The sequence below is a fragment of the Pieris rapae genome, chromosome 15, assembly GCF_905147795.1.
Source record: "Pieris rapae chromosome 15, ilPieRapa1.1, whole genome shotgun sequence".
NCBI classification, from domain to species: domain Eukaryota; kingdom Metazoa; phylum Arthropoda; class Insecta; order Lepidoptera; family Pieridae; genus Pieris; species Pieris rapae.
In genome coordinates, this window is record NC_059523.1 from 2,255,381 (window position 1) to 2,270,971 (window position 15,591).

At 30.6% G+C, this 15,591-nt stretch overlaps 1 protein-coding gene across 1 annotated transcript; it reads right to left on the bottom strand.

Annotated features, from left to right (window-relative positions):
• Window positions 1–10: 10 nt before the first annotated feature.
• LOC110997873 (putative fatty acyl-CoA reductase CG5065) lies at window positions 11–12,662 on the bottom strand. The gene is made up of 13 exons (XM_022266267.2): window positions 12,543–12,662; window positions 7,670–7,749; window positions 6,818–6,934; window positions 6,413–6,570; window positions 5,817–5,907; window positions 5,374–5,519; window positions 3,915–4,024; window positions 3,261–3,344; window positions 3,007–3,115; window positions 2,747–2,823; window positions 2,208–2,370; window positions 827–1,084; window positions 11–491 (listed from the first exon to the last, which is right to left on the bottom strand). Exons 2-13 carry the CDS (start codon window positions 7,742–7,744, stop codon window positions 359–361), a joined length of 1,521 nt encoding a protein of 506 aa, XP_022121959.2. The 5' UTR covers window positions 7,745–7,749; window positions 12,543–12,662; the 3' UTR covers window positions 11–358.
• Between the last annotated feature and the right edge of the window lie 2,929 nt (window positions 12,663–15,591).

Consider the following 15,591-nt stretch of genomic DNA (forward strand, 5'->3'; position numbering starts at 1 on the left):
CCAATTTTTAGTCAATTACGGTAAAAAACGAAGTTGACGCGGACGTAGTCATTACTACACGCAGAAGTTAACTAGGCACCTCACCAAGTGTCATTATCGCCAAATCAGGTGCCAAGTTGATTTGTGCGTGCTACATAAAAAACAGCTGATGGGTCAGATATAAGTTCGTGACATTTAAGAGGTAAATGACCTGAACTTTTATAAAAGCATACATTCCCCATAAATAAGTATGGATATGTTTCATAAAAATTATATTATTTAATATTTTGTATGCGAGGCTAAGATTTCTAAGAATTTTTATACATAAAATATTCATATATTTATACTTATTAAGAAACATAATCGAACGAACTTTGATCTATGATAAAACAGCTCTCAGAGAAGAGTTTACGTAGGAGATAAGAGATGCGAACAGGTCCGAGTAAGAGTAAAGAAAATAGCAGAATAGTCCCACCAAGAGGAGTTTCGTTATGATGTCCACCACGTATCGGCTGGAATAAAGGAAATTGTATTTATATTAAAATGATTAAGAGTATTTTTTTCAGTTGGTGTTGAAAGATTATGGCATATTACTAAATGAAACGCTAGTGTGTCCATGTAATCTTTCATACGCATGCCTTGATGGATAATATTATCCACGTATTCTATTTTTTCGTCGAAGAGAAAAATTATATTATAAATGGAATAATGTTGTCTGTTTGATGTTTCTAGTTCTTTTATAATCTTTCTTTGAGATATTATTATGTATCAATGCATTGAAGAAAAAAGTTAATTTTTTTTTACAAACTATGTAAAAACTAATCTTAGATCCTTAATGTATACGTACATAGTATGCAGTTTTCTAGCTCTTGGCAGAGTGCTAGGATCCTCTTTGCACACAAAATGCCTGGCTCCAAGCACGTAGTCCTTTAAATACTCCTGTGTGTCCAACTTACTGACATCTATATAGAATATCTCTCTCTCTTCCTCACTCACACGGTTCATGAGCGAGAGGAAACGAGTGTTTTTGAAGCACCACTGCTTCGTTGTGTAGTATTGAAGAACACCAAGGCCGTGGCTTATACGCTTCTGAACGTTTACCATACTAAAAATACAACACAAAGTTTAATTAAGAAAATGTAATCCTAAAATGCGAAGTAGAGAGATTGAGTATTTTTAGTGTAAGAACTTATTCTATTCATATTTTCAGTGTAAGAACTTATTATATTTAAGGTTCTATACATGAAGAAGTATTAAATTCCACAAGCTTGTATTTATAACTAAAACTTTGGTAATTGTCTAATATCGTCGGGTTGTCTTTCTATAAAAAATATTGCGAGGGAGTATTGCGTTATGGTCCATGGACGTGGTGACTGGTCGGACTTGAATTCGTGTATGCGGTGATGTTAGTTATTTCGACTATGTATTTGCGTGTTTTTCCCGCGAGAATATATGTGCATGCTACTATCTCACCATGTGTTGCTGATAGAGGACAAGTCTTTGTTTTTATTTTATTATTATTTACTTAAGATGTCATGTGGAACATGGTGTAATGGTTGCAGCTCACAAACATTGTGTAAAACAAAAAACTTGACGAATAAAAAGAGTGGCGGAGATTTGATTGCCAGTTCTTCTCTTCCGTTTATGTAAAGTTATGATTGAGCTAAATAAGCATTTAATATATATATATATATATATATATATTTTTGAGGTTCATATAATAATAATCAATATTAATAATCATATTCATATTTTGATCTATGTTTATTTTTTATATAATTTATGTCAGAGACGAACTTGAAGCATCTAATTTCTATATCGACGCTTCGGTTGACGGATAAATTTGTCACATAAATTTCTGTATTTTTAAAAATAAATAAATAGTAATTATAAGAGCTAAACTAATCTTAAACTAGTTGCTTACTTAAAAGGTGGTTTGGTGTTAAAAACTGTTGTTGATGCAATTATAATAAAGCGTATTCAATTAGAGATGCAGTGTACCTATCAGTGCTTCCAAAAACCAACTACAGTCAAAACCGCTTACGACGACATCGTTTAGAACAACATACCGGTTATATTGACCCAAATCAAAGGCTGAATTCTATTGTATTAGGTATTTAGAAACAACGTTCCTGGCTGTTAAAACTACCAAATATGAGTAGTACAGATTTTGACTGTAAATTGATATAATTAAACGTCTTTATCCTGTCATCAGTGTAGGTACTTACAAAGTTTTCTTTCCAAGTAAAAAGAGAAGTCCATCACATATGTACGCGGGTAGGATGTGGAAAAAGATGACGGCCAATTGATGGGTGAACCAATACGACTTGATTGTACCTCCAGGGTACCACAAAGCTATGAGGAACGGGTACGTGTTTACCCACTTCTCGCCTGGAAAGAATTTGGTTTTGATCATACTTAAAAAGAAATAAAAAATCTCACAAACCGGTTCAAATACAGATACCGGCAAACATCTTGAACAAGTGTTATGAGGGGGTGTCGATCGCGTGATTGGTGAATCAGTTGACGTTTGTGTCCCGCGCTGCGATACGATGCGCAAACTTTCCCCCACTTCCATACTCAAGAAGATCTGCCGGTATCTGTACTATAGGGGCTGTTGGGCCTTCTTATATATACATAGTTACATATACGTCCACTGGGGTGTTGGTCTAGTGGTTTCTACGTGCGACTGTCATTCGTCATCGTATCACTTACTGGCTGTGTAGCAATGACCTTCTGTCTATGTGCGCATAAAAATTTAACTTACCAGTCTCAATCACCTCCTTCCAAGTCATTTTTTGAACATCTGACAACGTGATATTGAAGAATTGGGCCTCCTTTGCTCTATAAATGAATGATAATGTCATGTAAGTTGCCTTGATAACGCTTAAAGTAAGGTAAATTAAAACAAAAACAAAAGACATTCTTTTAACAAAGTTCTTTCGTCTCTTTCCGTCAAATTGTTTAATGCATTAAACTAATTTAAGAATAAGAAATTTGACAGCTATTTTCAATGTAGATACTAACTTGTCAAGCGCTGTGGCATAAGCAATAAGTATACAGCCGTTTGCGACCACGTCGACTGGTATAGCATCGGCGGTATATGACGGTTCGCAGTGCATAGTTCGAATAACACCTGCAATAAGACATAGATGAACCACACACACATTGATGTTTGAAAGGCAGAACATAGGCATAATAAATGGAATTATTCACGAAATATGAATATGCCATCGGGAATTTTAGAGCCTCTTTCTGTATTCTTAATTTGTAGAACCTACCTTTACCACTACCTATGAGAAGCCCAGTAGGACCATTCAGGTTGTCCACCCATCCTGGGAACGGCTCCTTCCACGCTGATGTAACTAAAAAATTAAAATCAAAAAGTTCATTCATCTCTCTCACTGATTACAACTGCTGTAAAGCAATAGAAAACATCTAGTTTATTTCTAAATAAGATAGGCGACATAAATATACTATTATGTCGCCAGCTATTTGTCTTGAAATAAACATTTTAATTAAATTAAACTTATAATTTAATTACAAAGTATGGCAGCAACATTTTGTTTCTTATATAAAAAAAAGCCTTTTTATTTCCTACAAATATAACTTTTTACATTAGCCCATCTCCAAACGCTTACTTATCTAATTAAAATTAATACCATCTTATTTTTATTTATCTTATGTTTCTTATATATCTACTTATATTTTATGTAAATTCTATGAAACTTATGCTAAAGTCTCACGGTTTAAAATCACAATTTGACACCGCAGAACCACTAGTACTTAGTATTACTAGGGCTACCCATAACATGCATTTAAGCAATAATTAAATGTGTGTAGTTTGCTTTTATTTCTTTGGTAATAAATCTTAGATAACCTTAATTAAACGCCACCTAGTAACACATAGCTGAACTAAATAGTGAAACCCTTACCGATAGATGGCCGCCCAATCGCTATCGGAAATTTGCTGCCGTACTCCGCAACCAGGTCTTCTGTAATTGCTTTCGTGTAGGAATAAGTGTTTGGCTCAGATTCTATTATTCTAAAAAAAAATATATATATTATGTTACGTTCGCCGGTTATAATGGTTACAAAGTATTTTTTAACAATAGTTTCTCAAAAGATTATAAATTAACGTTTGCGTAAAATGTGTTTTATATTTTTTTATGTAATAGGAGATAAACTGGCTTAAGTGATGTTAAGTAATACCGCCGCCCATGGACACTCACATTGCCAACAGGCAAGTGCGTTGCAATAGTAGAATAGTTTATCATGAATTCAGCAGAGGTTTAAATAGTTATAACGAAACCCGTTAAAAGTACACTAATGATATTTTTGTTCAAAATCTAACCACAATAAATAGAATAACCATTAAAAATAATGTACTATTAATAATTACTTAACAAAAACCTGTTAGACTTGTGTGTTATGATTGTTAATTGTCTGCTTCGGTTCCGATTCGGTAAATTGCAGTAATTTGGGTAGCACTCAATGTGCTAACTAATATTTTCGGCTAAGATAAAGTGACTGATAGACTCAGCGCTTAGAATGACTTGTACGTATAAAGCTTATCTGTTTCACATACAATGCAAGGGTTGAGATATTTTTAGTGGGGTTAGGTCTCGGGGTATTTCCGCTTCAAGCTCGACGTCAATGGAAGAGGCTTCATAAGCGCCTCATTAAAATAAACCGTCTGTGTACTTATGTACACGCGTTAGAAGTTATACTTCTTTGACGTAACAAGATAAAAATATTTTTGCCTTATTCTTCGTGTGTAGAAAAAACAACACTTACAGTAGAAAAAAACTAAAATGTTGACTATAGGTAACTTCAGGGTGTCGGTTTTCTCTGACGGTGTTCGTATCGTAAAATTTTCCCTAACGCGCCAAATGAATTCAATTATTGAAGGTCTTGTACTGAACTTGTAGTCTGATTCAAAATTGTTTCTTTTACAAACGACAATTTTCTCAACACTTTATGAAATGGTAATAACTAACCGACTAGTATAACAATACTACAATTTTACTTATCTCTATAAAAACAGATAATAAGAATATATCCTTTTATTATGTAAATTTTATCTCATAAAAAATACACATACAAAAAGGAGCATAATTTTTGTAAGAGTATTTTTTAAACAAATTAGCGCTAGATGCTGTACTCGTAATAATAATAAATGTAAAATATATTTAATAAATAATAGTCATATTTGTGTAAAATTTCGCCTCGTGCGATCACAGTGCCACAAATGTAGACAGATAATATTAAGCATAATGTTAATAGACAATAGTCAATTACTAGTACCTAAAGTACTAATTATTGCTTCTTATTAAAATAACTACAGATAAAAAGCAAATAAATAAATGATGTTTGTGTTCCAAAATAACTTACTTCGGCTCTATATGTTTAAGGGTTTCGTCATCCATCCATTCCACTATATCCATGATTTTCCGAGGTTTATGAACAGCTGGATAAAGTCGTTCGTCCAATTCATCCAGGTCACAACGGCAGTAGGCAGTAGACAGGTGAACGAAAGCCTATAAAGTATAATTATAAAATTAATAAATTAAAAACTAAACTACATTGCGTTCGAATAATTACGTAACTTTGTTTAATAATAATTTCGATACGTTTCAATAACCTAAATAATAGCTGATTCTGGGGTAGTAGATTTTTATAACAAATCTAATATGAATTTGAAAATGTATATATGTATGTAGACATAAATCGTCAGCCTGAAGCGAAATTCAATCCTAAATAGTCGAGATTAAACTGTCAATCAAACTGATGAATCCAAAATGACAGACTCACTCCCAGACAATATGTTTACTCACTTCCAAATTATCCATGGTTTCAGCTAAATTTAACACTCGCAATGTTCCCGTGGTGTTCATATGTACCGCATCTTTCAGTTTCTGATCAAATCTACAAAATATACGGAATATTAATTCATATTTCAATATTATATAATATTAAAAAATACCTACGATTTATCATGTGACCTTAATTTAAAATATGAGTAACAATGAATTACATTTTATATCATAGAACGATTAGATGACGTCTCTCTTTTTTATTAAATAGTGGGAAAAACTTCCTTTTATATTTTATTTGTATAAATAATTTAAATGCCCGGTTGATATGGCCGAATACATAATGAAAATTATACAAATAGGGATGGATATAAGATATGGTTTTTTAACTTAACATGAAAATATAATATAATATAATATAATATAATATAATATAATATAATATAATATAATATAATATAATATAATATAATATAATATAATATAATATAATATAATATAATATAATATAATATAATATAATATAATATAATATAATATAATATAATATAATATAATATAATATAATATAATATAATATAATATAATATAACTAAACTATCTTATATTTTTCTTACCGAACACAGGCCGCACTGTGAAATATAATTTGACAGTTCCTCTGCAACTCTTGCCTGTCATCGTTTGAGAGGCCCAGTTCTTCCTCCAAAATGTCACCAGAAATGAATTTTAGCTTGTTGAAGATTGATGGATTCTTGTTTTGGAGTAATTCAAAAACCTAGAATTTTTTTTAAAGATATTATATTTTCAAAGATACAATATATTTGAAAATATAATATAACTTTTAAATATTCTCGCTGTTAGTATAACTATGATAGTAAAATTAGTGAATAAATTTGTTTTTATGCATTAAATGCAGAAACACTTCATTTTTACGGTGATTTATACGGTGAAGGAAAACTTTAACTATATAAATATCTGTATTGAAAATGTTAAGAAAAATCCCAGAGGTTTTGTCGGGTTACCTTATTACTACATAACTCCTTTAGTCTCTCCTCCCCTGGTACTCCTTTCTTCTGCCTCAAAAGAATATATATTACTTTTAGATCTGGACAGTCGCGGAGCAGTTTTTCCACTAGAACCTGGAAATAAATATTTTCACTATTACAGAAACTTTATTTACTGTATAATCTTGAGGTTATTTGATAAAAATACGAAGAATCTCGCATACAGCGATAAAATACGTACCGAAATTTATTGCCGCATGTGAGATTGTGAAAAATGTTTTCTAAGTATTGTCTTTTATTATGCACGCTGTAAAGCACGCGAAACGTCGGAAAAAATTAAAATTCTGCTTAAATAATTATAATACATAACTTCAATCAGTTAAAAAAGTGTTTTTATTTTAAATGTTTTCTTGTTAAATTAACTTGAACTTTGAGATTTCGGAATATGATAATTGTTATTTTGGGTAAGATATGATTATTTACAGTTGAGGTACACTGCCACAGGGACCAAACTTTTAAACTTTGTTTTGATTTTCTTTTTAATAATGATTAATTTTTATTTTAATCATTACTTTGTAGGTTAAAGTTAGGTTAAAGGAAACTTTAAATTTTGTTTAAATAATCTAAATAAGCAATTAATTTGTGAAATATTAAATAAATAAATTAACAGTTTATTTATAAATCTTAATTTGAGCTATTTTAGTTTTTGAAAACGCCCTTAGATACATGTAATTTGTTTTATTTCACTTTACTGCATATCCAGTAAAGTGAAATAAAACAAATTACATTTATTTTAATACATATATTAAAAGGGTTTTATTGACTTCAATATAACTTTATCTCGACGTTATTTCAAATTTTTTGACAAACCTTTCCAACAAATCCTGTAGCTCCAGTTATCAAAATCGATTTGTCCCTGTAGAACTCACGGACTGAGGGCGTCATTTTGTCTGAAATACAAAAATTGTATGATAATAAAATCTTACCTATATCAAAAAATAAATGAAAATATGATTACTTTGTTTTATTGTTAGTAGCTTATTCTAAATGCTAAATGTTGCTAAATGTAATGATGCGTGTTAAATAAATAAATCCCTAAATTGAATTGTAAGTGTTTATTGTTGAACAGTGTTGCCCTAGTGGGTTCAGCGTGCGACACTCATTCCTGAGGGCGTAGGTTCGATCCCCGGTTGTGCACCAATGGACTTGTTTACTATATGAGCATTTAACATTCGCTCCAACGGTGAACGAAAACATCGTGACATCGACTTTTTGGGTCTAAGACATCGCAGAAACAGCTGCCGGCAGAGCAGGCTGTTCACCTACTTGCCTATTAATAATAATGATAAGCCTTTTTATTTCCTGTTTGTTGGTAGTTGTTATAATATAACAGTAACTTAAAAAACTTGATTTTGTTAGTACGTTAGCTTAGATTATGTTACTAATAAATATTATTTATTTATGAATTAACAGGAACCCCAGTTTGCGTAAAGGACTCCTCCAAAGATGCCCATTTTTGCCAGCTGGTATTTTCAGGTCATTTAACCAGTGGACTAAGGGTCACCTTACGCCTAATGCCTGGTGATCCTTTCCATTAGTAACTCGTTTGGTCCACTTTAAAAAATATTAAAAAAACTAACTAGTTCCTTTTTTTATTGAAAAATTATCATGACACAGATTCAGAAATCTGAGGCCCTGACCTAAAAGAGGTTGCGGCGCCACTGATTTTTTTTACTATAAGGTGTGATTTTTTATGATATTTCTGATTTATTTGAAAAACTCTCGGTAATTTTTTAAATCGTCTCTAGTATTGGTTGTTTTATTTCTCAATTTACCAGACTAAATGATTGATGTAAAGAATTTACAAAGTCCAGTAATTCCGGTCTATTACGCTCTGTATATCAATGCATCGAGGGCAGTGACATAGCATATTGCATTATGATAAGATATTTACATGAAACAAAAGCCCTGTGAACTTTTCAAGGTCAATGATATCTTACATAATACTGTATTATATATGTATGTATATATTTTAAGGAATTTATAATTATGTTTGTTATGGAAGAGCTGGGGAAAAATACCTGTGTCAGCACAGGTATTTTTTTTAATTGTATTTATATATTAATATTCATATTGTTATTTTCGATTAGAATGTATCGTTTTCAATCAAAAACAATTGTATTCCTTCATAATATTATCTTCAGAATATTACTTGATAGTTGTTTAAGAGAAAATGGCATTGAAGGAAGACTATTTAAAGAGGTTCCTAAAATGTTAATAATTTTGAATACATAATATACGTGCGAATGAAAGAACAGGCTAAGCAATGAATATTTTAAAACAAAATACCAATGTAGCCGCATCGCGTATGTACAAATGACTTTATGATTTTATTTTTGGCACAACTGTCTTTTAAGCAAGACGATAATTTCCAATCATTACAAAAGTAGAATATACATCTTAGCTTGTTGCATGCATCTTGTTATAATAATATCCTAACTTCATTCTGTACCATTGAACGCAACCTCTTCTCGGCAAAAAGCCTCCTCCAGCTACTAGGAAATATAAGATAGAAAAAAATCCGTGGTCTATAGTAGAATAGACCAAAAAGATACACAAGTTTGTGTTAATCATAATAGCTAATTTTAGTAAAATATCAAAGGCTTTTCAATACTATTCTGTTTCAGCACTTAATATCAAAATTGAAATCCATCCTGTACACCCGTTTTACATTTTAGCAATACATTACGACAGGCAATTATTGATTGGAAGCAACGCCGGATTGTTGCATTACCGACAATAGCAGACGTTTAATATTCAATATTGTTTCATATAAAATGAAACCTAAGTCTTAAGTTATTACATTTATTTATTTATTAACACTTCGTTGCATTACATAAAATATATTAAACATAATTTAATGAAAAGCAAGCGGCGGCAATGGCGGCCTTATCGCTTTAGAGCGATTTCTTCCAGACAACCACTGTGGGTAAAGGAAAAAAACACTGTGAGTAAATTAGATAAGGTATACAAGAAGTGCAAAAATACATATTATAACAATTACAATAAGAAGGAAAAAACATACTTAACAGAAACAAAAAGAAATAAAAATAAACTAAACTGATATAGGATACATAAAAAAAACAAAAAGTAAAAAGTGCACATGAATTATTTAAAAATATGGTTAACGTCTATCATTTGTTTATTACCTATTTATAAGAGACTGCAAGAAATTAAATAACGTCGTTTTTATATCCGATAAATTTTATTTAAAAATATGGCTCAGAGAAGAAATTTTCGTTATTATTTATTTAACCACTGCATGTTACAAGCAGGGCAAAGCAAATAAAAACAGATGCGAACGTATTATATAGTATCAACACACAAATTTACTTTTTTTTAATATAGGCAGGCTCATTTAATGTTAACAGATACCGCCGTCCATGGACACACATTCCTACAAGGCTCGCAAGTGTGTTGCCGGGCTTTTAAGAATTGCTACTCTCTTTGTTAAAGTGCCCTAAAATGAATTGAAACTACTTCAGTGAGCAGCTGGTGCCATATAGCGGTGCGTGATAGTGAAGATAGACTTCGTAGTGATACCGAAAATAAATATTCTGCCTTGACATCCGATGATGAAGCTCAGCTGGCGTTAATGCAAACTCCTCTGAATACTCTTCATGGTAAATACGGTGATTATTGTATTGATGCTAAAGTCAGCGGCTTATTCATTTTACAAACAATGGAGAGTTTAAATTGTTATTGTGCTGAAGCAGTTTTAATAGTAAACCTACGTACTTTCACTACCAAAATTCAAGGATGTAAATTTAAAAGGACAACAAAACTTTTTCTTACATTGCCTAAGGTTGCAACGAAGTGTTAATGAATTTAACGAATCCTGACCAAAATGCGAAATCGTTGTATAAAGATGGTGTTTCCCAATAAACGAAACATTTGTAAGTGTATACTGAACAGTTATGTCATAACGTTTTTGAATACATAAAAATATAATATAATCAATGAAGCAACAATGTATTCCGCCTATTACGCGGGTATATAATTAAATATGCATTAGTTAAAATTCTAATTTAATTACCATATTATAATTACAATTATTGCGGTTATAGTTCACATTAGATAAACGCATCGAACTATTAAAAAGTTATCAACGATTTATGAAATTTGATAAGAACTTTCTTAGCTAATAATTTCAGTCGGATAACAAGTAGTCGTAATATATTAAAAAAAATTAAATTGGGTTTCACATTAAATACTACATGTTTTGACAATATACTACGCCCGAGGGGTATCTTACGCATCTGTAAGATACAGTTTTCAGACAACCACTGAAAAATTATGTTGTCAATGTTGTGAAAAATGATGATGTTTCACAGGAAGACTTAATAAGTAGACTTTCTTTTCGATTTATACACTAAAAGAATCATCTGTCTTCATACTGTGGACTAATAAAACTTTTTTAAAGGATTAGTTTTTAGTGCCTGCTATTCTGGCGTAGGCGAAGATATTTGAAAAATTTATTTGGATATCCGTTTTGTACTTATTTATTTATTGCACAAACAAAATAGTCACTGATTATGTATCACTGACTATTTTGTTTGTGCATGTAACACAATCACAAGCCAAGTGCTACCCCAATTATAGGCGCATACAACCCTCTGATTATATGAAGCTTATACATTAAAAAATAATTAAATTAAGATAAATTAAAGTAAAAATAAAAAACAATTACAAAATTCATTCAATTAATTCTAAAAAATCCTAATTACTAATGATGTTTATTTGCGATAGGCTATAAGATTAGCTATCAAAGGCGCAAATAGAAATAAGAAAAGTATTTTTTTAACGTATGCACGGGAATAACGATACTTATGAAATCCTTTGACCTGTCATAAACGTCTAAATACTAAGGTCATATAACCTTGAGATACGAAGATGTGAATCATGTAGATTAAGCCTATATTTAACAAGTTAATGACAAATGTTAACGTTGACAATTTAACCTCAGCCTAGCAAACAGTTGCGTCATGACATACAAAAAAATTTACAAATAATTTTTTCTTGACTTCTAAGAAGGACGAAACTGATATAAGGAAAAAACTTTTTATGCTAAGATTTCATAATTAAACCGAGAAATATATTTTTAAAATTTATGTAATATAATAAAAACATATGGTTATTTCCCCGCGTTATATTTTAACCGTCATTTTCTGGTGAAGTTACTTTACGACATAAGCTATTTATTTTAATGTTTTGTTTAAACATAAAGGTTAATGAATTTCAGCGTAATTATTTGAATAATATATTAAAACCTTCGCTATAATGCATTTTTTTGAAAAATTTAGTATTATAAAGGTCAAGTCTTTGTACTTTTGGCCTAATTTTGTGTAATTGTTTACAATGCGGATTTTTTTACATTATCAGTTTAGTAATGTTATCGATATTATTAATCATCTGATGTCCACATTTTCCTTTATCTGTATCGTATTAGATAAATTAAAAAAATATAGTTTTTATAAACATATTCAGTCTCTTAAGTCGTAATAAAATTTTATTTAAATAAATAATTGTATATATATGGAACGAGTTTTAATGCAATAATCCACCTTTGCAAATTTAAATAGGATTTAATTATTTAAAATTTATTAAATTATTTTATATGATTTTAAAATAATAAATTAAGTGTTTCGAAAACATTACAATATATTGATAAATTAAAACATACCTTAATTTTTATCCACTCGACACGAGATGGCGCTCAAATCAACACGTGTTACACTCAACGAGGTTCAAACAAGAGTGACTGACCGTAAAACATTGATAATGCTAAAATATTCGATAAATTAATATTTAGTAGCGAAACATCCGTTACGTTATACTAAATGATGTGCGGTCGCTAGACAATTGATTAAATATTTTTTTTATAATAATAATAAACTATATTCAATACAGAATAATATGGGGGACCCTGTGTGGCACTAGAATACAAGTAATTAAATGGTATAAACGCGAAGTTTATTTTTAGTTGGAATTTATTTTTGGAGTAATTTTCTCATATCACTGCATAAATAATTTTCACTAGTATATCTAAAAAAACGTGTGTGTATTTATGTACACACGTTAGAAGTTATACTACTTTGGCGAACAAAGATAAAAATCTATCCAAAAAAATTCCATAAATCTTTCGCCTTATTTTACGTTTGTGACTAACTAAATTAGTCTTACTACACTCGTTTAACTAAAGTACTCTTTAGTCTATTCCTGTCAAAATGGTATTTACGCTGTGATTAAAAGAGAGGACGAATCATTTATTTATTTATTTCAACATCATACATATTACGAAATCTACTGATAATTTTGTAAAATCTTCTATCTAATATGTACGACAATATATGTAAACATAAGTTTTGCTAAAAATAAGAATCAAAAAAATACAATTAAAAACATAAACAAGATAACAAAATAAAATAAAATTACCAAGAATGTTTTTATTTATTTATTTATGTTGGTACTTAAAGAAGAGAAAAAAAATCATCAGCATCATTAAAAATAATAAACAATAAATAAAGTTTACAAATATGATTGCTAAAGCAGAATGTCCTTAGACTCGGCATCATTGCCTAGTATTGATAATGTATGATAGATTATAGAATATTGTAGTAGCTCGATTTTAATCTGTGACGCAGGGAATTTTTCATTAGCATCGTGTTTGCTAGTCCCCGAATAAGACTTGTATAGAAAATCGTGGTGTTGACGGACGAAAATAACTACCAAGTATATAATATTCTTGGTATAAAATATCTTATATACATAAATTGGCTAACATATTATTTATATGAGGTCAACATTTTTTAAGATATTCGAATAAAACAATCATATTTTTTACACTTCTACCGACCCCAATTTTTTACATCATATAAGTACCGCAATAAACGATGCCAAAATATTCACTAGAAATAAACTGTGTGGTAAAATGTTTGCCGGAACAACTAATGAAATAATAAATTCTAGATGAAAGTTATAAATATAAAGTTTGATGTAGTAATCACTTAAACCGTAGAATATAATCGTTGTCATAATACCAAATCTCACATTAAATTTTGTATTATATTTTTGCTTCTATTCTTAACAATCAAGAGCCGTATTAGGCTAGTAGCTTCAGGGACTCTCATACCTGAGGGCGTAGGGTCAATTCCCTTCTGTGCACTAATGGACTCTCCATCTATGTATGCATTTAACATTAGCTCGAACGAAGGCTTGCCTTAGACCCAAAAAGTCGACGGCGTGTGTCAGGCACTGTAGCTTAATCATATTGCATTTTAGATTGATAAATGATCATCTAACATATACAAATTTCTGAGGCCCTATTGTTACAACAAAAAACCTTTACGCAAATTGCGCAATAAACGTCAAATGACAATTAAAACGCCCAAATCTATTCATACGTCATGTTACGTAATTGTATGAATAAATAGCAACGTTTGGATTTGCCTGACCAACTCTACGGTTTAGTCGTTTGTAATGTACACTCATATATATTGTATATTTTATTTTTACCTTTAGGTTTAAAAACAAAAAAAAAAACAGATTGATTACATACATATTGTTAATACACACTAAACAACATTTGAAAATCTGATATCCAATTATATCTGTACACAGCATTTTCACTAAATATCATCCAAATAACATACACATATTAAACTAAATGACGTTTGCAACCAAACAACACACACATATTAAACTGAATGAATGTTGCAAGTATTCACCATGAACTATCTTTTTAAATTTACAAATATTATTGTGAAAAATATCAACTTTAGTACACACAGCATTATAATATTTGCACATTCTAGCGAGAGGAGCATTCTGGGACACATTGTTATTAGGTATTAGTATCATAGTAGTTATGAGGTATCATAAATAGTTCCGGGATGCATACAGAACGCGTCGGTACCTTGATTTCTAGTATCTCTAAAAGGTAGGTGTCAAATGAGCCATTTGCTATTTTATGTAAAGTGCATATGTGTATTATATTATTCCATCCAGTTAATTAGATCATTTGTTTTAATTTTAAAGATCACACATGCTAAAAACAGGAAAATCAGATACTTATGAAAGTTACTTTATTTATCATACATCATTATTTAATCTTAACAGTTATTACTAATTAAACTAAACTTGATTGAACGACACCGAATACCACACCGATTCCTACATAACAAAGTGCGTGCGTACAAAGTACAGATGTCAGAAGTGAAACTTCTTTGCAAATTAATTATTACTCAGTATATGATCACTCCATGTATTTGTATATCTATATTCACACTGTCTACGCGCTAATGATACTTTAAATAAATAAAAATCTACGTTTACTGCACAAGTCGTTATGCGACAGAATTATCATCTAAACTTCTAATATGTGCTAAACGAATACATCAACCAACAGCGTGTATTTTTTTCTCGATCTCCATTTCCCACTCTCTCTTAATCGGTATCATTCGCTCTCTCCCTTTTCTCCGACAAAAACGCGGTGCACTTCATCCGTAAAAAGTTACCCACATGCGCCTAAAGGAGCAAAAACATTTGTATCTAACTTTTTAAAACTAACAATATAGTAAGCGACGCAAGCAAAAATTATGTTTACTATGGAATATAAGATACAGGCATCTCTTATTCCACGTCAAATTTGAACCGGTAGACTTCCCTACTCATCGGCAAAGAACAGAGGTGTAGGCTGAGAGAAAAATCCGGCGTAAAAAACTGTCGTTTTT